At 45.1% G+C, this 26731-nt stretch overlaps 1 protein-coding gene across 1 annotated transcript in view; it reads right to left on the bottom strand.

Moving 5' to 3' along the window:
• Window positions 1-860: 860 nt before the first annotated feature.
• zswim5 (zinc finger, SWIM-type containing 5) overlaps window positions 861-26731 on the bottom strand; it is a 59258-nt gene continuing 33387 nt past the window's right edge. Inside the window, exons 2-16 of the mRNA XM_056293234.1 lie at window positions 20823-21010; window positions 18929-19097; window positions 16568-16716; window positions 15345-15495; window positions 11790-11966; window positions 11047-11223; window positions 10016-10162; window positions 9135-9272; window positions 6665-6816; window positions 4550-4652; window positions 3956-4091; window positions 3283-3440; window positions 2553-2716; window positions 2268-2349; window positions 861-2119 (exon numbers count right to left, since the gene is read on the bottom strand). Of these exons, the coding sequence (XP_056149209.1) occupies window positions 1257-2119; window positions 2268-2349; window positions 2553-2716; window positions 3283-3440; window positions 3956-4091; window positions 4550-4652; window positions 6665-6816; window positions 9135-9272; window positions 10016-10162; window positions 11047-11223; window positions 11790-11966; window positions 15345-15495; window positions 16568-16716; window positions 18929-19097; window positions 20823-21010 (2954 nt within the window). The 3' untranslated portion in view covers window positions 861-1256. The remainder of the gene's footprint in view (window positions 2120-2267; window positions 2350-2552; window positions 2717-3282; window positions 3441-3955; window positions 4092-4549; window positions 4653-6664; window positions 6817-9134; window positions 9273-10015; window positions 10163-11046; window positions 11224-11789; window positions 11967-15344; window positions 15496-16567; window positions 16717-18928; window positions 19098-20822; window positions 21011-26731) is intronic.

Raw genomic sequence — 26731 nt, 5'->3', positions numbered from 1 at the left:
TAGCTTTAAAGGCAAACCATCACGATTATCAACATTGTATATAGATAATGTTGTAGGGGTAACACTCCAATAACAGTAACAAGCCGTGAATCTGAAAACTTGCTTCCTGTTTTGCCAATCTGTTGCATTGTGTCAGAAAATGCAAATAAAAACGCTATATACAGCTGTTTAATGCAATGTTGTTATTTGCATTTCTTTTATACAGTGCAGCCTTTCGGCAAAACCAGTAAGTAAGTTTTCACATTCACATGTTGTCTGCCAGTGAAGTCACCATCGGACAGAATTTTGGTGGCATTTCAGAGACACACAGAAGACTGATGAGTATTACGTCTGCTAACAGAATGTCATCCCTACAACACATAGAGAGAGATAATGTTGAAATTGTGATTGTCTCCCTTTAATGATCCTCCTCTCCGGACTCTGACTCAAAACATGCACTCTGTAAAGCCATTGTGGTCCATTCCTTAAAATATATATTTTCCAGGGAAACATTTTAAGAATGGGTCTATAGCATAAAAAGCAAGCTTGGAGTGGTTGGTCAAGTCTAGTGACCAGTGTGTGTTTATTGGTGCCGATTTAAACAGTCGTGAACACACATGCATTATTCAGACCCCTCTATTCTAAGATGCCCTGAACGAAACAAGAGGCCGTATTTGATAGAGACGTTAAAGCTGACATATAATACAGACGAGGTATGACACTGTGTGTGTTTTACAACCTCTGTGTGTGTGTGTGTGTGTGTGTGTGTGTGTGTGTGTGTGTGTGTGTGTGTGTGTGTGTGTGTGTGTGGTTTTTTTTTTTTTTGGAATGACATGTTCCTTCTTCCTTGGAAAACACTTATTCTCTACCCCAGCAGAAAACATCCCTTAGCTCATGTAAGTACCCCGTACAACAAAATCATTTGGTTTTTTTTTCCAACATCAGCCCGTGCCACTTCAATAGTTTCCTTTTGCTTTTTCATCACAATCTTTTAACTTTTTAGACTAGATTCACTACTAGCTGGGGGAGGAAAAAAAGCTTTATACTTCTTTGTTGTTGTTTTGTTGCAAAACGATACCATTTCCCCCATTTTGCAGTTTCAAAGAAGTAGAACAGGACAAAAACTTAAGACTCTGTCGTCAAATGGCTCAAACATAAGTAAAAATACAAGGAATTAAAAAAAAAAGAAACTTAAATAGAAACAAATGAGTCATACTAGTTCCCTAGAGGAAGGTCCCTGTGAGGGAGGGGTGTGGTCAAGGAGAGATCGCGGGGGGTCAGCCGAAGCGCTCCCTGACCAGCATCATGAGTTTCTTCTTGCCCTTGTAGATCTGTTTCAGGTTGTCTATGAACTGGGCAAACTGAATGTGCCCATCTTGCGCTAACAGGAATGTCTCCCGGGCTTTGCTCAGGAACTCTATGAACTCTCCGTAGTGCCGTGGGCTGATGTGCGTCAGCCGAGAGTGCGTGGTGTTGATGTACGCCGAGATGGTGGCGTCCAGGAGCTGACGCAGGGGCGCCTTGTCCGTCGACATCAGCTTCCCAGAGTTCCGCCTCCCAGGGATGCCTGCAAGGCCCGGCGCTGTCATGGTACATCGCCGTAGGATGTCTGACAGCACTGTGGCGCAGTGTACACTTTTTACCACCAGGGGAATAATGGCAGCCAGCTCATTCTTGCCCAGTGAGTGGCTGAGCGCACAGGCCCAGAGCACATCGTTTATAGCCGGGTGGGTGTCCTGGTTATATGCCAGATTGAGATGGGTCATGGCGAGGGAGGCCAACTTGAATGACCTTAGAGGGTATCCTCTATGCTCCATGTATCTCGCTATGGTGAACAGTTGAGAGTAGGTCATTCCCGTCGAGGCTGCGTCTATCACGATCTGGTAGGCTGTCTCGAAGGCGATGTGGTCCTTCTCACAGAGCGTGAGGGCAGTCAAGGCGCAGTTCTGGGGGTCCTTCATGGCGCACTGCAGGGCCAGGGTCCGTGCACAGCTGGCTAGCTCCTCGCGCTGCGGGTAGTCGAGACTGAGACGCAGGATGGTGTTGTGGGACATGACTGTGGCCGCTACGATACTGGTGGCCTCAGTTGGTGTAAAGAGGGTATACCAGCTCTGCAAAATGCTTACCAGTGCCCGCAGACCTGAGGATGGGAGTAGAAATTAAGGTTTAATCATTTACTGCAGTGAAACGTTTAGTCAGTAGGAAACTGGCCCAGGGTCCCTATTTTGGGTAGCCCTTGTCCAAAGCTAGGTATGTGTGATGGAATAGATTAGGTGTGTGTTACATACCGACTTCAGTAGCACAGGTAACCAGCCAGCGAACCATCTCTCTCCTTCTCCAGTTCAGGGTTGACAGAGTCATCCTCATTACCTACAAATCACACATAAATGGGACAGTTTTTATTGGTCTCTCTATGGAGTAGGGTGGGGAATATACATAAAGAGAGCAGATGCATAACCCTTAGAGACAATTGTATAGTACTCCAATTCAATACCAGCAGCAAAAGTTTTACACACACACACACATATATATATATGTATATATATATATATATATATGTATATATATAGTACCTGCAGTCCTAGTTCCATAGCCACGTTGAGCAGTGTAATATCTGGTGGGCTGTCTGCAGGTGTGGCAATTTTAAAGGCATCCTGGGCCAGTTTGAAGATAAGAGAGGATGAATGGATGTTTTTCTGGATGGCCTCCAGCACCGTCCGTAACCTTAACATGTCACCTGAGGGGAGGAGAGCATGAACTAAGGTTTTGCTTTGTCTATGTGGCACATGTGTGTACAGAGAGAGAGCAGGTGCATTTGATTTTCCTGCATTGTATTTGGCACAGGGAGTGAATGATGCAACTTTTTTGGACCGTGATGGATTTTATAAGAGCACAATTGTACATGTTTATTTGTGACTTAACGTCACAAGTGGAACCACGTCACTTTGTTTTGCAGCATCAACATCACAGAGAATAGAAACATGCCTCGGTAAGCGTCCCTTTTATGTTCAGTCCTTTCATGATTGTAATGCCATTGTATACTGGATAACTGCACTTTTTTTTTGATGCCCCCAAAATACAGATAACAATTACACATTTATACTGTGTCTGGTCAGTTTAACAGTACACATCATCTTCTTTAAGTGTGAGGTCCTCTACATTGCTGTGTCCCCCGTCTGTCAACCCTATGTTGCATAGCTGTCTTTCAGTGCCAATTTTCTTATCCAACGATAGTAGTTGTGATTATGGTGTACATGTTTGAGAGTCCGCATGATGTTGGTGTAGGAATGTGTGTTACATTACCTTTGGCAGCGGTGAGCATGGTGGAGGCCAGCTCACACTGCTGTGACTCCAGGTGCCCCAGCGTGAACCAGCGCGGGTACCTGCTGGGTACAATGGAGATGCCATGGTGGGGGTGGCCAACGTCTCCGGAGCCTGCAGATGACTCCAGGACCGGCAGCCTGGGGCAAAAAAGACAAGGGTCCATTTTTGTCATTTTCGTTGTTTCAGCAGGGGTTCGGCATGGAGGACAATTAAAGTATGTTCCATGATTAAAACTTGACTGTCTCGTCACATTAATCCAGTATTTTCAGCCTTAATTCCAGATCAGGGAGTCAGAATAGTTATGCGTGTTAATTTTATAAATCTAATTTAGCTTCTTTTAAATACTGTTAACTGCTACAATTGTGTCACATATTGTTTGTTAAAAGCTGAGATTAATGTTGCATACATTAATTTAAAAAGATTAGAGAAACAAAAAGTGAAAAGGAAAACAAATTGAAACCAAAACAACTGATATTGTTTTCTTTTTTTGGTGTCGGGGTTACAGTTCTTGTGGACAGAATGACCTAGCCTGCTCATCAAAATGATGAAGGAAAGACACGCAGGTGCAGGGTGAAATCAGCTTCTTCAAACGTAATAAGCTCCAATTTGCTTCAAATGAGATTTCCCTATTGAACCGAGCGAGCGTGCTCACCTCATGGCACGGAGCGCCACTTTGTACGCCAGGTCTGCGTCGTGCAGCAGCATGGCGGAGAACAGGTACTTGGCGAATGTGTGCATGGGCACACTCTCCCTGTGGATAACTTCCCCCAGACCGCTGAAAGGACCCGCTGGATAGAGACAGACGCAAAAGTGGGGTTTAGTTGTGGGTCAGAAAACAATGCAAAGGACTTATAGAGAGAGAAAATAAAGGAGGGAGCTGAAAGTGTTAGCGAATTAGGTATGAAAGGGAGGCAGGAGTTCCGGAAAGATAAACGAGGACATTCGCCGAGCTAAAGAAACTCTTTGTTCAGGAAGACATTTTGTTTCTGTTGTTAAGTTTGAAAACGCCTTGAATGTGACTCAGGCTTCTTCAATTTAAAGTTCTTCATCATCTCCATCTCTCTGAGGTCAGGATGTCCAGAATCTATCCTACTTTAGACCCCAGCTGCCCTTGGTATCATCGGCCCTCGGCCACATTAAGCCATGAGTTTTGGTCATGTCGTCCTCAAGAGGGCTTCAAATACGCCTTCTCAGATATACACGGTAAGCAAATCAAGCCCAACGCCACCAAGTGTTGAAACTGTACCTTCTAGTAGCTGGATGGCCTGTTTTCGAAGTGTCTGAACCAGGAGATCGTCCAGCTCCAGTTCCTGCAGCTTGGTGACAATCTGCTCCTCGTTACGACAAACCTACAAGGTGTTCACAACACAGACACAACTGTTCAGAGTTGTCACACAGCGTTGATGTTACCTTCATTTGCAAATGTGACATAAAATAAGAGAAAGTGCAGGAAGCCTGTACCCCAAAGACTTTCCACCCTTCTTTCTCATTTTTTCCACGGTCTGTACTCAAAAGAGTGGTGTATGTATTTAGGTTGGGAATGGGAATTCAATATTACAGTGATATTTTAGTGCCAATTTGATACGTGACTTTTCAAATATCCTTAAATTACAAATACTGCGATTAGATATCACGATTTTTAAGGCTCTATCTCCCATTATCTTTAAAAAAAAAAGTGAAAACTGCAATACCCCAAATAAAATATCCAACATCAATCCATCCATTATCCAAGCCGCTTATCCAACAAGGGTCATGGGATTCTGGAGCCTATCCCAGCAGTCATTGGGTGGCAGGTGGGGAGACACCCTGGACAGGCTGCCAGTCCATCACAGGGCCAACCCACACACACACAGTCACACCTAGGGACAATTTAGTACGGCCGATTCACCTGATCTACATATCTTTGGACTGTGGGAAGAAACTGGAGGACCCGGAGGAAACCCACGCAGACATGGGGAGAACATGCAAACTCCACACAGAGGACGACCCGGGACAACCCCCAAGGTTGGACTACCCCGGGGCTCGAACCCGGGACCTTCTTGCTGTAAGGTGACCACGCTAACCACTGCGCTACTGTGCCACCGATCCAACAAAATCCTTTATTTTAATTCATGTTTTACAAGAGCTTAAAATACGAGTTTGCTCATTGGCAACGCTGTCTTCGGGAGGGGGGCGGAGTCGGCTTGTGTTCGTCATGTGAATGCGTCTCTGTGTGTGTCGGAAAAACAGTGGTTCGGCTTGGATTCGCCTTGTCACGAAAGTGGGGAGGCGCTTTCCTTCGAGACTGCCGGCCGGAGAGATGCAGTTGGCGAACGCATGCAATACGAGGGTGGGTGTTTGAATTAAAATAGGGATCAATTGGCCACTAAATTGGGAGAAAAAAGGGGAAAATCAGAAATAAATTAAAAAAAAAAAAAAAAAATACGAGTTTGCTTCTCTGAGTAAACATTCAAACAATTAAAATTCAAACATTCAGAGAAATCATGACATCAAACCTCTTCACCTCATCTGTTCATTGAGCTTCGGCATTGTGATTCAGGGAAAATGCTACGATATTAAAACTGTCATGACTTAGTATCGCAATTGTGCACTGCCCCCCCCCCAATCTTTTTTTTTTTTTTAGGGCCCTGTGATTTCTATGATGTGGAAAAAGAGATGGAATCACAGAATGGAGACAAAAAGAAATGATTCTGATATAAAATAATATATAACATGGAAGTGCACACAATTTGGTGATTTGGGGGAGATAATTGCAAAATTTGTTGAACATATTGGGAATTTCAAGTAATTTGGTCCTTGGAACATCTGTTGCTCTCTCTTGCAGGAACCCTGTTGCGCTTCTGTGTCTGTGCATTTAAGTGTATGGATCGATACGTGCACACGCCAGTAAATGCATGTGGGGTTGTTGTATAGGCAAGAGAAACAAAAATGTCAAAACAACCAACTTCACAGAAGACGACGATGAAAAAAAAAAACTAAGCATTGTGCTTTTGGTTTTACTATTGAAGTGGATTACACAAAATTCTTACAGTAAAAATGGGTAAAAAGACAAATCAGAAAAAAAAATAATAACGATAATACCGGCAAGCCTAAAAATTGGAAAGAATAAAATGGAATATGGGAAAAAATAAAAGGGATTTCATAGAGCCCTGATTTTATTCACCACCATGGGATTATAAAATTTTATGGCAGCCATCTAAGGTGTAATAAAAGGCAATGCCACCGTACACCAAGAAGTGTGTACATATTCAACACATTCTCTCCTATTCAGACAGACTACAGAAAGTGTGTGCTTGTTTGTCAGGGAAAAAGCTCAAGACGCATGTTGAATGACGGCTGCTTTGTGGCGGACCTCCCTTACCTTATCCTGAGCGTAAAGGCCCTCAGGCATCACTCTCTGTTGGCCCATACCCATCAGGGCCACCTCCAGGGCCAAGGCCAGGTATGACTCCCCGCCATCTGGACAGCCCCACACGGGTACATGGTGGTAGACAGGAGGCCTGGGGTCACCTTCTGAGATGGGAAAGAGGGAGGAGGTCGGGGGAGAGACAGCAGTGATGAAAGAAAAGAAAAAAGCAACAAAAGAAAAGAACTGGTTGGTGTGTGCGTGTTCTCTATAATGAAAATTATATCTTCATTTCATTTGGCGTCTATCGAGTGGTCTCACCAATGTTAATATGAGGGAAACTTGATAACACACAGAATGAAAATTTCGTTTTACTTTAACTGAATTACATCTGTCAATTAATATTTAACTGGGATGGGATCAAGAAAACCAGAAAATACGACATCAGTGGGTAACAGAAAAATGAAGTATAAAACGAGTGAGACTGTTTAATCCAAAATAACTAGAAAGTAGTAGAACTGGTGGAAATCACAACTTTTTATCCAGGCACAGCTAGCTAGCTAAAGTAAAGTTAATTGAAGCGGCCTGACATATGTCATTAATACTCTGTAGATTAGATGATCGCTAATCCAAAATGCCTGCTTACAGAGCTGCCTTAATAACATGGAAATTATTACTCAAGAGCAGATGATGCTAGATTTTATGTTTTTTTCTCTTCCAAATGCTCTCACACACACACACACACACACACACACACACACACACACACACACACACACACGAACACAAAGAAGGGGAGAAAAACATTAACATCTGCTGATATGGACTGAGACCCCACCATTTTACTGAAATCCTTCTGAGCAAATGATCCCCTCAATCCTGTTTAATACTGGGCACTGTGTGTGTGTGTGCGCGCGCACACGTGTGCTCAAGTCTGCATGGAGGGAGAGCGAACCAATCCAGGGGATGGAGAAAGAAAAATGTTTTCAGAGATTTAGCACCCCTTTGCTGTCTCCTTCCTGTTTTTGGCAAGGTTATTTCCTATTGGCCAGTTTAAAAAGATCAATATGAATGGTGGATAAAGATTGGTTGACCTTCAGCTTGGGCCAGCCCCCTAGAACAGATGTTTCCAGAGGCAGAAAAGGAGTGACTAGGCCACACATCAGGTTGCGCGTACACACACACACACACACACACACACACACACACACACACACACACACACACACACACAAACCCTTCAGCATTCATTGCCTTTCATCCACAATTCCCAGTTCATCACAGACAATTACAAACACTCTCCCTTTAACGCACAGACACACAAAAACACTGTGTAATCATACCAATCCATCCTCAAGTCCCCAAACAACACAGGACAATCATATGCTCTTTCTAAGACACACACACACACACACACACACACACACACACACACACACACACACACACAGCTGAATGAGTGTGGCAGTGGTCAGTATTGTCTGTGTTCTGAGCTCACAATAGCTCCCTGTGGCCTTGTAACAATGGCCAAACCTAACTCCTATTCTGTTGCATCGGGCAATGGTGCAAAAGAGGCAATGCAAATGGTGATGGATTCTATACAAACCATACAAATGCATGCAAACACACACACACACACACACACACACACACACACAGTCTTGGTTCCCCTCTTTTACACATGAAGAAGCACAGAGACACACAGTTTTCTCTATCTGTCTGTCTGTCTCTCACACACAGCGGTGTGTCCTATATAACCAGGGCTGTCCTGCCCACTCCATTCATACTCAGGTTGTTTATGGTTCTCTGTGGTACAATAGGGCTTAGTCTGGATGTAAGAACTTGGAGTGTCTTGTCTGTTGAGTCACTCCAGTTCACTATGCAACAGTACCAAATTCCCTTTGACCAGGATAATAGTAAATTAGCAATTCGCAATTAGATGTTGTTTTCTCTCCAATTGTATCCGGCCAATTATCCCACTCTTCCGAGCTGTCCCAGTTGCTGCTCCACCCCCTCCGCCGATCCAGGGAGGGCTGCAGACTACCACATGCCTCCTCTGCCTCCTCTGATACATGTGGAGTTGCCAGCCGCTTCTTTTCACCTGACAGTGAGGTGTTTCGCCAGGGGGACGTAGTGCATAGGAGGATCACGCTATTCCCCCCCCCCCCCCGAACACCGACCAGAGGCACTAGTGCAGCGACCAGGACACATACCCACATCCGGCTTCTCGCCCGCAGACATGGCCAATTGTGTCTGTAGGGATGCCCGACCAAGCCGGAGGTAACACGGGGATTCGAACTGGCGATCCCCGTGTTGGTAGGCAACGGAATAGACCACTATGCTACTCGGACACCCTCCCTCTTTTACCTTTTATCTACCTGGCACTTTACTTCCTCATCTTTAATCCCTAAAAGAGGCACATTTCACTGAATTCAATCTGACAAAAAGAACACAAAAAATTGTCAATATGGGAGGTTGCACATACCGCCTATATCCATGGTGCTGTCGTCATCCATCCGGCAGGTCTCAGTGAGGGTGGTAAACAGACAGCCAATGGGGTCCAGGGGATGGCCCACCCAGCCCTCTAGGTTAGTGGTGGTTGTCACCCCTCTTTGCAGCAACTCTGAAACAAAGGGGGGGGGAAAGAAGAGAGAATGAGAAGCAGAATAAGAGAATGTGAAAATAGGAGAGAGGAAATAACAGTAAGTTCGAACGTTTAAGTCCCCCCCTCCCCCCTCTTTTTCTCCCCAATTGTACCTGGCCAATCACCCCAATCTTTGAACTGTCCTGGTTGCTGCTCCACCCCCTCTGCCGCTCCGGGGAGGGCTGCAGACTACCATGTGTGTCCTTCGATACATGTGGAGTCACGAGCCGTTTCTTTTCACCTGACAGTGAGGAGTTTTGCCAGGGGGATGTCGCACATGGGAGGGTCACACTATTACCCCCAGTTCCCCCTCCCCCCAAACAGGCACCACAACTGACCAGAGGAGGCACTAGTGCAGCGACCAGGACACATAACCACATCCGGCTTCCCACCCGCAGACAAGGCCAAGTGTGTCTGTAGGGATGCCCAACCAAGTCAGAGGTAACACGGGGATTTGAACCGGCGATCCCTGTTTTGGTAGGCAATGGGATAGACTGCTATGCTACCCACATGCCCCCATGTTTGTGTATTTTACTCGCTAAAGAAAATGGTTGAACCATGGATCTAAATAGGCTGTAGGATGAACAGCGTTATTACAACACAGTCAAAGTAAGGGTAAAGAGAGAGAGAACGATAAAGATAAATAGCGAAAAAGAAATAAGAAAAAAGAAAAGAGGCGGGGAAGGTTATGAAATTGGCTAGAATCTGTTTATGCATCCTACCTTTCTTCTGGTGTTTGTAGATGTCCATCTGCCTTTGTTGCTGGAGGCGGAGTGTGTTGATGATGGCGACGGCCAGCCGCAGGGCTTCCCTGGAGTAACCGTGGGAGCGCAATGCGTCGACCCGAGCGCACGCCGTTGGCACGTGATCTGTGAAGGTAGATACAGAGGAAGAGATGGGACAGCATTAGGGGAGGGGCCAACACAAGAACAGCATGCATGTGTGTGCGCATGCGCACACACACACTAAGAAACCGTGACGCAGTTTGAAATGGAACACACACACACACACGGAGTGCAATCTCAGCAGAAAGCCAGTGTGTCTCTGATAGCTGGCTTAAGTTGCAGAATCTGACAGATCTTAGCTGGAAGCTGCTTACTGCAGATACTGGCCTCAATATCAGCAGAATTTGTGTGTGTGTGTGCGCGCGCATGTGTGCGCATGGGTGGGTGTGTGAGAGAGAGAGAGAAAGAGACAGAGAGGGGTGTTAGCAGCTTTCAGTGGAATTACACAGTGTTTGTATATGCAACTGACAGAGAACAATCTTAGTTCATGTTGGAAAAGTTTTTCTTTTTTCTAGTGGTGCACACTTGGGTACATGAATCAGCAGACACACTACAATGAATGAATATGTTTGAACATGCATACATACGAACATGCAAAAGTGTGTGTATGTGTGTGTGTATATATATATATATATACTATATAGTTATATATATGGTTATATACACACCCACATATATATATACATATATATAGTATACACACACACACATATATATATATATATATACACACATATATATATATATATATAAATATATATATATAAAACTTTGTTAAAAGAAACATACAACGGTAGGGAAAGTGCTCGACAAATAAGGAGCAAAATAATCAAGGAACCGTGTAACTTAATTGACAGCTGATGATTGCTTATGGCATGAAACAGGCTTGTACTGTCTCATAAAGAATTTACTTGACTCACTGGATTATATATATGATCCTATTCATATTTCTTTGTAAGTCTACTAACCGAGCCAGAGTGGTAGGCCTTGCGGATTGAAGAGTAGGCTCTCCCCTTCTCTCTGGTATGAAGGAGACACATAGAAGTCACTGCTGATGATTCTCTGCAGATGGCTGTCCTGCCAGTGCAGATCGCAGGCCTCCATGGCCCTGCTGAACACCGTCCGCCTCGGCCTCGATAGGGAATCTGTTGGAGAGAGCGCATGACATGGATGATGAGTGACACAACAGAATAATATATAACAGGTATTTTATATCTTGACCTCTAGAAAAGAGTGTGTTTCTTCATAAGTCAAAGGCTTTCCTGATTCTTGCTCAAGGGCTAAACCTGTTAAGTGCCTGTTTGCTAACTTTATATAATCTAGTCCTGCATGTTTTTTCTGTGTGTGTGTGTGTGTGTGTGTGTGTGTGTGTGTGTGTGTGTGTGTGTGTGATGTGTGTGTGTGCATGAATGTATGAGTATGAGCAAGTGTGTGAATTTATGAGTCAGTCACTCTCGGGATCAATTAAATTCCATGGTTAAGGTTAATCTATTTTGAAGTGAATATCAACAATATTGAAAACGCCAGTCACATTGTCCATCTATCAAGAAATATTAGGGCTTGGCCATTGGCAAATAAAAATGCAGTTACCATTTATTTTATTTCTTATTTGACTGACTAAGCTTGTGTGTGTGTGTGTCTGTGTGTGTGTGTGTGTGTGTGTGTGTGTGTGTGTCTGTGTGTGTCTGTGTGTGTGTGTGTGTGTACTGACCCTGTGCTAGGTTGCTTTGCGGCAAGGCGTTAGTAATGTTTGGCAGCTCACTTCCGTAGTTTCCATCCTCCAGCGGGCAAACATCCATGTCCCCCCACTTCTTCAGCTGCTTCAGCCAACCAGTCTTCTCCTCACTCTTACAGTGGGGATTCAGTACCACACATACCCACAGTGCACCTGAGGAAATTATGGAGTCAGACATCAGGATACACAGAAACAAAGTTTTTTTCTGGTATAGATGCCACATAGTAGATGCCACTGTTGCCTTGCACAATGTAATAGCTGCCACACATTAACCAGAGTGGACGACCAAACCATTTGCCAGTAAATACATACATAATCAGATCCACAAAAAAAAAAAAGAAAAAAAGGGGGGGGTTCCCCCCTTTTCTCCCCAATTGTACCCTACTCTTCCAAGTTATCCCGGTCGCTGCTCCACCCCCTCTGCCGATCTGGGTAGGGCTGCAGACTACCACATGCCTCCTCAGATACACGTGGAGTTGCTAGCCGCTTCTTTTCACCTGACAGTGAGGAGTTTCAGCGGGGGGGACATAGTACGTGGGAGGATCACACTATTCCCCCCAGTCCCCCCCCCCCGAACAGGTGCCCCAACTGACCAGAGAAGGTGCCAGTGCAGCGACCTGGACACACACCCACATCTGGCTTCCCACCCGCAGTCACGGCCGATTGTGTCTGCAGAGGTAACACATGGATTTGATCCGGCGATTCCTGTGTTGGCAGGCAACAGATAGACTGCCACGCTACCCGGATGCCCCCACAACTGTCTTTTGATCTTTCAAACCCCTGCATTACATCTCAGCTGTTACCCTTCACCTTCACAGAAACAGTACATTCTTAGATGTGTGTTTATGTAATTATGTCATGAGCACCATGCTAGCTCTCAATAAGTTCATCACCTGTCCTCACAGACAGTGTTTTGGAGGGAGGTCAATGAAAAAAAAAAAAAAACAACCCTGCTATTCTCTTTTTTTTCCTGGACTACAATAACATAGTATATAAGAATTAACTTTGCTGGCCACCAAAGGTGTGAGATCTGCAGCCAGCTCAAAACTGCGAGGAGACGGATCCTGTTCTGGCAAGATCCGTCTAAAAATTAAGCAGTGGTGCCTCTCTCTAGACTCATCGACCGTATAAATGCTGACATCGATTGGAGAGAAGTTGAGCAGCCGTATTGATCCAAGGCCTTTATCACTCATTCTGTGTGGAGAGCAGAGGCCCAAGCAGGAAAAAGGCAACTGTCTGCTGACTGGATGACTAAGCTGGATGACCTAATAGTTTACTGACTGGAAGAAGGCTGTTTGCCTAATTGATAATCCACCTGCATGACAGACTTTTTTTGTCTAATTGACAGGCTGGATGCTTCAGTCGCCCCAGCCCTTACACTTCATCTGAAAAACTGGTTGGTGAACAACTAATGAAGTGAAGTCTTTTCTTTTTTTTTTTCGATTTTTGATTTTGATATACTTTATGGAGCAGTGGGCAGCCACCGTGCAGCACCCGGGGACCAACTCCAGTTCGTCTTACCGTGCCTTGGTCAGGGGCAGACAGGAGTATTAACCCTAACACGCATGTCTTTTTGATGGTGGGGGAAACCGGAGCACCTGGAGAAAACCCACCGCAGACACGAGAACATGCAAACTCCACACAGAGGACGATCTGAGATGACCCCAAGGTTAGACAACCCCAGGGTTCGAACCCAGGACCTTCTTGCTGTGAGGCGACCTCGGTGGCTACTGGGCCACCGTGCTGCCCAATAATAATTATTGAAAATAATCAAGAACTAACTCATGATGAAGTCTACATGTGACACCTAGCTGTTATAACATTAATGCTACTCGAATCCACTGGTGCCTCATGTGTCTCCTTAAAAGACCACACTGATGATTTTGCATGCTTTACCTATACCCAGTTAATACTGCTGTACAGTATTGGAGTATTATATTTGGGCCAGATGGTATTTGGGACAGATTATACGCATGTACAGGATATTTATGTATGGTTTATGTATGTTTGATGTGTAATGTATTATTGTGTGTTTTCAAAAAGCACCATGCACGTCCAAGGCAAATTTCCCTATGGGACAATAAAGTCTACCATGAGCTTGATTACATTAAATTACTCCCGACCATTTTCCAAACCATCTCATAGTTTTTTTTTATTTCTGAATAATTACCCATCCAGCCATCTATTATCTAAGCCACTTATCCCAATTGGGGTCATGGGATGCTGGAGCCTATCCCAGCAGTCATTGGGCAGCAGGCGGGGAGAGACCCTGGAAAGGTCACCAGTCCATCACAGGGCTGTCACATTCACACCTAGGGACAATTTAGTACAGCTGATTCACTTGACCTACATGTCTTTGGACTGTGGGAGGAAACCGGAGCACCCAGAGGAAACCCACGCAGACACAGGGACAACATGCAGACTCCACACAGAGGATGACCCGGGACGACTCCCAAGGTTGGACTACCCCGGAGTTCGAACCCAGGACCTTCTTGCTGTGAGGCAACCATGCTAACCACTGCGCCACCCAATAATTGAATAATTACCCCAATTCCCCATTTTCTTTACAATAGGCACAATCTGTAAATGCACGTGCCACCATGAATACGTGGAGTACTGCGACGATACAAACGCCCTACCGACAACAATATCTCGCCATTGGGTCAACATTGTGTGTTTGTTTGAGAAATGGAGACAATTGAAAGACTCAAAAAGGATCGAGAGTGATGCGGAATTGGTCGGTTTTCTCATTCCCAAGTAATGAAGCGAACAACGTTTACCGCGTTTGACCAAAACAACGGCAGAAGTGGGGCGGACAGCCATTGTGCTGCATCAATTGCAGACTGCACCTTTATTTCAAATGTTCAGATGATAAACTCACATTAAAATGTTCTGCTTCTCTGACTAACATTTCTTTCACCATGACGAGATCATGGAAGTTTGAATTTCATTTATAAAACTTACACTTTTGTTTGTAAATAATTTTTTTCGTGGAACTACTTTCTGATGACACCATTTAATCTGTTTGGTGTACGGGTGTCTTGTGTTGTGTTGTGACACACTGGTCTTCTCAGATCCATCTGCACTCTCATATGAATTATCCCACCACAATAACATAATTTTGACAAAAATAAATAAATAAATAATGGCAACAGAATCTTCACTGTGATGGATTACCTATCTGACACAAGTTTCAAATCTCTGCAAGCTGATTTTCATACCGTACTACAATGAATGGAAACCAACTGCTCCCTGGAAGGTAGGAAAACCACATTCAAAAATCAAAAAAATACTACGTCTTGCTTTGTTGTATGTCACATACTGTTGGATATTGTATTGATTGCAAAGCCCTTCGGGACTACTTCGTGAATGTGAGCTATACAAATAAACTTGACTTGACTGGAAAATGGTCGAAAATGGTCTACAGAATTCGTAGTGAATGACCTAAAACATGCGAAAACACCGGTATGGTCCTTTAAACACTTGTCCATGCTCTACTTTGTACTGTACTATCTTCGGCTGGATCTTTACCCAGTTCATCCCAGAGCTGCCGACACTTGTCCGTCATGCCAGTCCCCTGCTGTCTCCATAGCGACAGGCGTGGGTCAGCCATGAACTGTTCTGTGATCAGTGTCAGCATCCGGGCACCGTTGGAGTCCCGCATTCGCAGCATCTCACGCACCTGGAGAGAACGAGAGAGTATTGCTAATGTTGAGCAGACGTCGTGTATTACTATGAATGAATGAATGAATGAATGAATGAATGAATGAATGATTTTATTTCAAACATTTCAACTATCATCGCCTTTCAGCTCGTTTTATGCAGACAGCAAAAGCATTCCCTCTGTCTTCACAAACACTGACAGTGGCACCTGAATCCTGAATATGCATGGACATAATTATTGTTATATTTTAAGGTAGGGAAGTTGTAAGTAGGGATGTGGTAGGGTTGGGCAATAATTCAATACTACGGTCTATTATTGTCTTTGAATAGTATTTTATCGGGATGAATTTCGGGTTATTGACAAATCATGACTCCCAAATCAGTTGCTGAATTAATAACAAGAATCTATTGCATAAAATTTCTCACAGAATGAGGTATGAAATATTTGAGGGAGTATCACTTAAAAGTTAGCTTAGCAGACAGTTGCATGTGATGAACCTCAGCTGTATTCCTAAACATGTCATTTTTGCACAACCCCCCCCTTTTTCTCCCCAGTTGTACGTGGCCAATCGACCCGCTCTCTGAGCCGTCCCGGTCGCTGCTCCACCCCCTTTGCTGATCCGGGGAGGGCTGCAGACTACCACATGCCTCCTCCGATACATGTTGAGTTGCCAGCCCCTTCTTTTCACCTGACAGTGAGGAGTTTCACCAGGGAGACATAGCATGTGGGATGATCACGCTATTAGCCCCAGTCCCCCCCACCCCCACCCCCACAGGTGCCCCGACCGACCAGAGGAGGCACTAGTGCAGTGACCAGGACACATACCCACATCCGGCTTCTCACCCGCAGACACGGCCAATTGTGTCTGTAGGGATGCCCGATCAAGCCAGAGGTAACACAGGGATTCGAACAGGCGATCCCCGTGTTGGTAGGCAACGGAATAGACCGCTATGCTACCCAGACACCCCTCATTTTTGCATATGTAATCAGATATATATATATTGGTATTGTGTAAAGTTCCCCTAAGATTATCAAGCTAATAAAGGTCTCATTATTGCTCAGCATTAGGATGGCGTAAAGTCCTCGGTACCTTGGCGAACATGGAGTTGAGTTGTTTCCCGGAGCCATAGTATCCTCCCTGGGAGAGGAACTGCTTCACCTGTTCTCTGACTTGGTCTTCATCCAGGTGCCAACAGTTGTCATCATCAATACTTGCCCCTGCAGTTGGATCCGGGGCACCTGGACACAAAGACACACACACCCATAAATTAGCTATGGGGCAAACACACACAAACACACACACACACACTCATGCATAGAATTATTTGGATGGCAAACATATGTATATGCTAAAACAAACATGTATAAGACTGGGATTGAACACAGCAACACAATTCAAATCTAACACAGACATCCTTTGCTCCACATCAAAGTTAATGTAAACCAGTTGGAGAAGTGTATTCCCTCATTCAGTCACTTTCTTTCTAGTTCTGACCCACGCTACAGCAGCTATCACCTCTAGAACAAACAGCCGCTGACCATATGAGAAATGAAGCTGATTTTTACACAGCTCGCCCAGATCATTTCGCTGCTCCTACGGCCCTATATTATCTTAATCAAAGATCCATAACACATGGTTATTAGGAGCCTAGACTTTTCCTCTCCCCTTCCATATCCATGCTAATTTTTGTGCCACTAGTCTGGCCCCCTCCTGGAGCCAGACCTGGGAAGGGAGCTCGCCGGCAAGCATCTGGTGGCTGGGCCTTGGCCCATGGGGCCCGGTTCGGCCCAGCCAAAAAAAAAAACATGGAGCCACCACCCCATGGACCCACCACCCACGGGGTGGGGTAGGGTGCAATGCAGGCCGGGCGGCAAGCAAAGGCGGGGACTGGGGCGTGCCAACTTACAGCATCGCAGACTGGTCCAGGAGGACCAACTGGGAGGAGACCCCGAGGTAGACCCAGAACTCAATGGAGGGACTACATGTCCATTCTGGCCTGGGAACGCCTTGGAATCCCCCAGGAGGAGCTGGAGGACATTGCTGGGGAGAGGGGCGTCTGGAGTGCCCTACTTAGCTTGCTGCCACCACAACCCGACCCCGGAGAAGCAGCTGATGATGAGAGAAGGTCTGAACCATCGTTCTCATTTCCAAAACTTTGAAGCTTATTGCTGACAAGTATTCACACAATAACCTGCTTGTTGATGCATTAATTTTCCCTGTATAATTTTTTACTATTTTTTTACCGTGACTATTCTGAATACCAATTAGCATTAGATCAAACTTAATCTGAACTTATTTAACAATATCAATTGGTGTTATCTTCCACTGGGGGAACCCAAAGTATTATCTTCCACTGGGGGAAACCCACAAATTATTCTTCTCCTACTGTTTTGCACAGTGTGTGTGTGTGTGTGTGTGTGCATGTCTGTAATATAAGTACTATAGGGAAATGTAGATTCAGTAAAAAAAAAGTGGAAAACTCCTTTGATCTAACAGGAAGCAAGCTGAGGAAAGTCCACAGTTGAGTTGCCAACTGGCTGGAGGAATAAAACGGCAAACATCCACATCCCTCCATCAAAGCCAGACTCTTGAATTGTTAAAGCCAAGGGCTGATTGAACTTCAACCCCTGCGATCACGACTTGTCAAACACAGACAGGAAACACAGCACCACACTTCCTGGACAGGAGAGCTGGAGAATGTCAACACCGAGTGAGAATGATGTGGAGAATGAGAAACATAGAACGTTATTTTTTTCTTTCTTTTTTTTTCTGAAAAAGGTTTTGTCTCGTTTTTGTCCTTTCCCCCATGCAACTTCTGTTTCTCCCCTCCTCGCCCACTCCTTTTCCTCTCAGTGTTTTTCTCTTCATCTTTCATCTCTCCTTTCCTTGTCTCTTTGCATGAGGTTCAAGGTCTGAGCCATTTTGGGATGAGGCAGTCGCAGCGGGGATATATTTACTGTCGGATCAACAGCACCTCCGTATGGCTCACTTTCAAGGAGTTGGGCCTCAGCACAGAACTTCATTTTCAAATTGACATCATGCATTATTTAAAATACAGCATGGACTTTTAATAGATTTCATTTGCCCTTGGGTGCTGAGAATAGAGGACCCTATGAAATTTACTCTTGTGGGGAAAAGAATAAATTAAAGCGGCACCAGGTAACTTTCTGGATTTTTGGCTTTTAAGCTGCAAAAAAAGAAGGTAAACTTACCAAGGTATTTTATCTTGTTTCAAGTCTCATAATGCTAATTTGAGATATTTCTAATAACATTTTCTTGCGCCACTTGCAGATAATTTCACTCGTGTCAAGAATGTGTACTTATTTCATGATTACCATCACCGTTGACTGTACACATACGAATATTGTGTCAGACAGACATTGTACAATCCAGTACACCTTTACATCTTTCTTTCTCTCTCTCTCATGCTCTCTCTCTCTCCCTCCTTACCGTGAACCTGGTTGATCTCTGAGTTGGAGGACAGGATCTCGTCTGCCAGTTTCTGTGCAGTGGGCAGCACCTCAGTGTGATGGGCCGTTATCAGGTACTGGACCAGTTTCTGCAGCTGGTCTCTGTTCATCTGGAAAAGAGTCTCCGAGATGGGCAGTCGCAGCTTCACCTGCACCCGACCGAGAAAAATAATATCACAGTCTGCATGGTCTCATGTTGGTCCCCTTGTGTATCGTCAGGAGAGTCAAAAACCAACTAATCGTTTTTAACAATGTGTTTAAAACTGAAAACAAAACATCAGTTCACGTGGGTGGCAGTTGTGTGAAGATTCAGTGATAATATTCCGAACCATGACTAAATCTTATTAACATTTCACAATATTCATATCCATTAAAAACAGCTCTTTGTAACTTAGATAATATAGATGCATCAGCAGAGACACGCGACAAGGAGCTAATGCTGAAACTTTGTGATCTCATGTTTTTCCAAGTTTTAGAAAAGAAAAGGGAGTTATGATTAATTTCAAAACCACAAATATGCTCCAACACAATGTAGGTCATAATGAAGAGGTGGTGGAAAATGGCTCCACAAGGACCTTTCTTGGATCGAGCAATTCCTCCTACATGGATGACCAGACTAGGAGGAAACTTATAGGGTAAATTTCCAGGAAACTGGAAACAACCATTTGCAATTCTGGTCACTCTGTCAAACTAACAGCCATTTTGTGTGTTCGGAAAAAACTTTAGGCGGTGGGCTATGATGGCAACACATACCGTAAATCACCTCTCTTAACAAAGCATCTAGTCACACCTTAAATCGGCACCAACACTGAGAAAAATGTCATATTCTTTGTTATTTTGTTTTTCCATTCCTTTTTCTCCCCAATTGTATCCAGTCAATGGTACCCTACTCTTCCGAGCCATTCCGGTCGCTGCTCCACCCCCTCTGCCGATCTGCGGAGGGCTGCAGACTACCATATGCCTCCTCAGATACATGTGGAGTCACCAGCCACTTCTTTTCACCCGACAGTGAAGAGTTTCGCCAGGGGGACGTAGCACATGGGAGGATCACACTATTCCCCCCAGTTCCCCATCCCACCTGAACAGGTGCCCAGACCGACCAGAGGAGGCGCTAGTGCAGTGACCAGGACACATACCCACATCCGGCTTCCCACCCGCAGACACAGCCAATTGTTCCTGTAGGGACACCTGACCAAGCCGGAAGTAACGGGGATTTGAACCGGCGATCCCCGTGTTGGGAGGCAATGGAATATACCACCATGCCACCCGGACATCTAAAAATGTCACATTCTGAAGAAACCGAGACAGACCATTTTTAGTCACGACTTTGGTCATAATAACAAAAGATATGTATGGTTCAAAGTATAGCAGGATGGCAGTCACGCTACAGCAGAGATAATCAACAGCTCCGGTACATGTTTTCTGAAGGAAATCATTCAACATCAGCAATAAAAAAAAAAAAAAGCCCAGGTTCTAGAAATTCACCTTAGAATCTGACAATGAGGGTTTGAGTCAAATCAACCTCAAAATGGCTGTAAAAAGACACACGGTATTCTTAAAAAGCCTAATCAGAGCCCAACCTTAATCCTTTAGAAAATCTCAGTGCCTCAATTGAGGAGTGTGCACAGGTCACCCAGCAATTTACAGGGGTCTGAACTTTTCTGCAAACAATGAAATGAAATTGCATTCTACCAGCTGTGCTGGCTTAATGAGAGACCCGTCCAGAAAGACTTAGTGCTGTAATCAAAGCAAAATGTGAAACTGTGCACACCTTCCAAGGCACGCTAATTTGTTGCCTATGTATTTCCAGTGTCAAGGCAATGACGATTTTTGCAGATTGCTGATATTAACTGTATATGAACAGCGGTTAATACCTGTTCAGGCTTGCGTATGCGATAGAGGGAGAGGGCCACCACATGGGCGCAGTAGAAGATGTCCCGGTTGCCGCAGCCGCAGGTGACAGAGGTGATCTTGCAGCGGTCGAAGCTGATAGCCACCTTGTGGGTCACCTCCGGTTCTGATGACGTGGCGGGCTCTGTTACAGTGCCACTGAGGTGGAAACCTGTACAGGCGGAAGGAGAGAGAGAAGGAGAAAGAAAAGGAGGAGGAGGGTTAAATCTCTCAGTTTAGATGAACAATGCCTTGCAAGAAATTTGTCTGAGAAAAACCCTTGAGAGTGTTGTCATCCAGCTGACTGGCTGCACACAAAAAGACCCACAGTGCTGGTTTTTTTTTTCATTTTTTAATGCAGGTTAGAAGCAAACATAGTAGTATATTTGACTCATTTCATCTCAAAAGAAGGCATAAAAACACAAAATACTGAAAGTAAAATATCTCCTTATCAGGAGATCCTGGCTTGAAGCTTGTCTAACAATAACAGATTGCTAAAGCTTGCAATACTAAAACCAACCAACTAACTAACCAGGTAAGTTTCTTACCTGGATTACTGAGCATGCACAAAGGCAATACTAAAACCACCTCCACAGAGGGTCTTAATAGAACCACTAACTTATTTGTATCCCTGATTTAGGTAGGCTAACCAATTATGTTTATTTTGCTAGTTTCCTTTGCACCGTGTGGACTACTGAAGTGAAAAGGGGCGAGGAGCACATCCAGGGTAACACGAGTCTGTGCAAAGATAATGGGACCCACAGTACAATATACACCTTAATGAGATGTCTACAACTAGGCATGATGCCACCTGATACCCACCTTTTCTAAAGTGGATTATCTTTTTTCTTCCTCTCTCTATACCTCTGTGTGTGTGTGTGTGTGTGTGTGTGTGTGTGGACCGTAGGCTATACAGATCAACCTCAACCTCTGTGGCCATGGATGACTTTTATCTGGTAGGAACGCTAGAGGAAGAAAAAAAATCAACTGACACACACGTGAGCGTGCATGTGCATGCAACACGCCATGACCGATGTGCGACAAAACCTGCTTTCAAATCCCTTTCACCGAGTGACAGAATGAAAACGCAAAAGGGGTCTGTGACAGTGACCAATGAGTCTCATTACATTAATGTGAAGAGGACTGCAATGGTACGAGTTTGTACTTATGATCTTTGACAGCTAATACTACCTTCCATGGAATGACAATGTCTCATAGCCCCACGACTGACCAAAAAATTGATAAATCAAGCAAAGGGATATATTATGTGCAAAGCATGAAAATGTGGACTGACAAAAATCAAGCTGCTCATCTTCATCTGGTAAAAAGTGGGTTCTGATAACAGAAGATGCCGATCTCGCCGCATCATTCAATTTTGAAGTTTAAGACACAGGTTTGATGATGAAAAGGAAATGTAGTCCAAATTACCTGAACTTCACGTGACATACATAGTCAGTACTGGTCTTATTTCCTGCTCAGATATTTTGTGGGGTCTAGCAGCACTCCAACCTCTCATGCAAAGGTTGAGATACTACGGAAGAATACAGCGAAGGACAGAGGAACGGAGACAAAGAGGAGACAGAGGAGAGCGGCGAGATCGGAAGAGAAATCTGAGAGGAGAAGACAGGGGGGTGGAGGGGTGGGGTGGAGAGGAGATGACTGGAAAGAAAAACAGAATAGGGGAGAGAAAGATAGAGGGGAGAGCGTATCTGCTAGAAGGTCTGCCCTGCTGTCTCACTGTGACGGGTCAATTATTTATGAGGCAAGGTGTGTGCGTGTGTGTACGTGCACGAGTGTTTGTGCATTTGTGTATGTGGACACAACGGATTACTGTATCATACCAAACCACAGCAACCTAGCTGCAGCTTTCACAGCTGCAGCTAGAGAGCAAGATGGAGAGGGTGATTTAGAAAGAAAAAAGAAAGATAGGGGTGGCATGGTAAAAGGGTGCGTGGGTGGGGGGGGGCAAAATGTGTGAATCTTGCAAACATACAAATGCACACACACACACACACACACACACACACACACACACACACACACACACACACACACAATTTCTTGACAGGGTGAAAAGATAGCCTAATAAGCCTAATGGGTGTGAAGCCATTTCTTTGGCTAAATCCTTCAACACTTTCCCTCGTAAGCAACAATCACCAGTATACACGCACACACGCACCCACACACACACATGCACGCACGTACCCATGCATACACCCTGATGTCAAATTAGTTGCCAGGGACCCTCAGGTGCCCATGTCTGCTTTCATTATGGTTTTAATAAAAGAGGAGAAGAAAAAAAAAACCTCAGCCATGAAGAAGAGCAGTGGGAGGACAAACGAACGTGGAGTTGGAAAAAGCCGAGACATACGGAAGGACAGCAGCACCAACTGACAGACGGAACAAACCAGGGTGTCTGATGATGACAGTTGGCGAGACTCCAACAACGGAAGGATGAGAGAGAGAGCAAGAGAGAGAGAGAGGGAGAGAGAAAGAGAGGCAGGCATCTGCCAGTGATAGACATGAAGGGTCCTCCTAATTCTTTTAGATCACCTGCTCCCACTGACCCTATCTGTTCCACCCCTCTTTATAGCTTTCTCCATCCCCTCCCCATACTCTTTCTTCCATTATTCCATTTTATTTCTTTGGAGCGTCTCCATCTCTCTCTCTCTCTCTCTCTCTCTCTCTCTCTCTCTCTCTCTCTCTCTCTCTCTCTCTCTCTCTCTCTCTCTCTCTCTCTCTCTCTCTCTCTCTCACACACACAAACACACACACACACACACACACAAACTCTTTCCTTAGGAATGCCGCCCTCTCCCCCTCTCTGTCGGAGTCGGCAGGGTCAGCTCTATTGTCAGCCGGGCCGCTGGAGCTGATTGTGATGCTGTCAACTCTCCCTCTGCTGCTCTTTTCAGCTTCAATCAAGTTTAAAGTGTTGAAGGCCCAGTTCACTGTCTCCATCCTCCTCTGGTGTCTCTGTCTGTCCTTCAATCTGTCTGCTTCTCTAGTCTATCTGCCTCCTCACCCACCCTTGCTCTCTCCCTATTCCCCCGCTGTCTCCCCAAGCAAACGGGGAGATCCTCTTTCTGTCTTTATCTGTGTGTGTGTGTGTGTGTGTGTGTGTGTGTGTGTGTGTGTGTGTGTGTGTGTGTGTGTGAAAAGGATGAGGGAAGTGCTGGTACTCAAGCAGATGGGGATGCAGTGACACTTGATAAAAGACACCGTCCACTTTGCTCTCTCTGACATATACACACTCTCATACAAACAGTGAGACAACCTTTACAGTGTCTTCTTTTGTTCTAACTTTGTAGTGACATTTGTCACCAAACATCTTCCATATATCTTTCTCCTGTACACAAACAGACACTCCGTGTTCTTGTGCACTACGGCTGTTGGGGGAGTGAATCAGCTAAACAAAGGTGAATTACGCATGCATTCATGTGTGTGTGTGTGTGGGGGGGCATGGGTGTGTGTAGTTGTGCACATGCTGGACTGAGACTGGGAATACTGCCAAGTACAATGATAGTCTGGTCTGATCATAAGCAGAAAACACATGGCCCTGTGTGTGCTTTTGAGTGTTTGTGTGTGTGTGTGTGTGTGTGTGTGTGTGTGTGTGTGTGCCTGTGTGTGTGTGCATGTGCACATTGCATGCACACGTGTCTGTTTGCAGAAGTCATTGTATTAATATGGGTTAGTTGGAGTGTGCACGGATGTGTGTATCTGTGTGAGCTGTGTGTGTGTGTGTGTGTGTGTGTGTGCGTCAACATCTTTGTAAATCAGTTACATTACCCCCCCATCTAGAAATACCTGATACTCAGGTTAGCAAGGTTACCTTACCTGTCTAGCCTAGCAGTTTCCCCATTGCTAATCCCTTTAGACAACAAACCACAGTTGTTTCTACACAAAATTGTCTGTTGCCCTGCTGCCAGTTGCTAGCCGAGCTCTTCAAAATTCACGGAGATGGCAGGTGAATTAGTTCATCAGGAATTGTGTGTTTGAATAGACGTGCTGTAATAGAAATTTATGCGTATGCAAAAATACGGATGTGTGAAACGTGAAATCCAGCACACACCGACACCAACATGTTGGAGGAGAGCGAAGAGAGGACGGAGGAGAACAGCGCAAGATGCCAGAAAAGAAAAACCATTGTACATGGTGTCATTCTACAGTCCCCTTATACACACACACACACACACTACCCCCTCCTGTTGTACACCATCTGTCACTCGGTGGCAGCCCCGCCCACACAGAGGCTAGCTGTCCAATCAGAACGCAGAGTACTGCCTGCTCTCATTGGCCATTAACCCCTAATCAGCTGGGGAGATAGAGACGGGTGCTAAGCCAACAAACAGACGCAGACAGACACACACACACACACACACACACACCCCCCCAAAGCATCATCACTGCCTTTCTTCTTGCAGGCATTGTGCCAACGTAAAGAACAATACGTGAAGAAACACAGGATTCACTTCCGTGCACTATACTGGGATGAGAGTTGTATTCCCACATTCGGTTTATTTACTTTTTCCCACAGCAGCGGGACACCTTTACAAACACAAAAACCAATGCACCCACCTCGACACATACACACACATGAATTTATTCCATTCCCAATTTAGTGCATCAAAATAATGTGTCGGAGTCCCATCAGCTTCAGACTCTCCTCTTTGGGATGTACCCGGAAATGGTTGGAATGTTTGCTGATTACAGTTCAATGTCATTAAATCCGATTCCACTTTCTTTATCGGGTCTGTTCCAGTTGACTTTATTCCCCATCAGTGCAGTTGTTTTTGTAATACAGTTTTCCTTGTTGTGTTTTTCCATCATATAGTTTCCCCGGTTCTGCTGCATCTGCTCATGTCTCACCTGAACGATAAGACTTCACTGTTGTGAAATTACAAAAATGTACCACCCTCAACCCCGAACACCAACTTTTTTCAGTTTAAAGTAAATTCAAGCCCATCCAACTCCTGCTTGGCAACTTAACCAAATCGCGTGCCTAAACCCGACCACCCTACCGCTAGGGACCGTGCCCGTCAGGGCTGTCCTCAACCTCAGCCAAGCGAAACACGAAGCGATGGCCGACTCTGTAATATCCCAACACATCGTTAATCCCAGCCTAGCTATCTGTCATATGTTCCCAATTCCCAAAGCCCAAGCCAGCTAAGAGACAAGTGGGATGACGAGGGTGGGGGGATGGGGAGGGTATAATTACTAAAATCTTATCGATCATAATTAAGCACCATCACTCTTAAAATGGCCATTAAATTACTTAGATGAGTCATAATCAGAGATCACTCAGTTGGTACAGCAATACGACTTATCTTTTATTTGAGAAATGTTGTGACTGAGAACATGGAAAATTACGTCTTGTCCTCCCAAAGCTAAATCTCCGACCCTCTCAAAAGCCCTACCGGGCCTCATAGTCGGCCTTCCAGCCCTCCCTGCAGCCCTAACCCATCTCCCATCTGTTCTGGCAGCTCCATGGTTAACACGGCACCCCCTTCCCTATTTCAATCCCTGTCCCCCGTCTCCTATTCACATACACACACACGCATTAATGCACATGGCCCCTGCGTTCAATCAGCCATCTATCTCCGCACAGCAGACGTGCATAGGCACAGAAACACTGAGCCGACTGAATTTTCTCCTCCCCTCTGCCTATCCAAGCAACCAGCTATCCATCTATCCGTCATCCACCCATCCATCCGCCTATCCCTCCCACAGTGTTTGCTGATCCGATAACAACTGATTGATTCATCTGTGATTTCCCAGCATTCCCAGCTCTCTCTCATTCACACACACATGCGCGTGCGCACACACACACACACACACACACACACACACACACACACACACACACTGAGGCATCCATGTACGCACGCATGCA

Source organism: Lampris incognitus, chromosome 14 (assembly GCF_029633865.1).
Source record: "Lampris incognitus isolate fLamInc1 chromosome 14, fLamInc1.hap2, whole genome shotgun sequence".
Lineage (NCBI taxonomy): Eukaryota > Metazoa > Chordata > Actinopteri > Lampriformes > Lampridae > Lampris > Lampris incognitus.
Note: the sequence above shows the minus strand (reverse complement) of the source record. Positions and strands in the feature narration are given on the sequence as shown.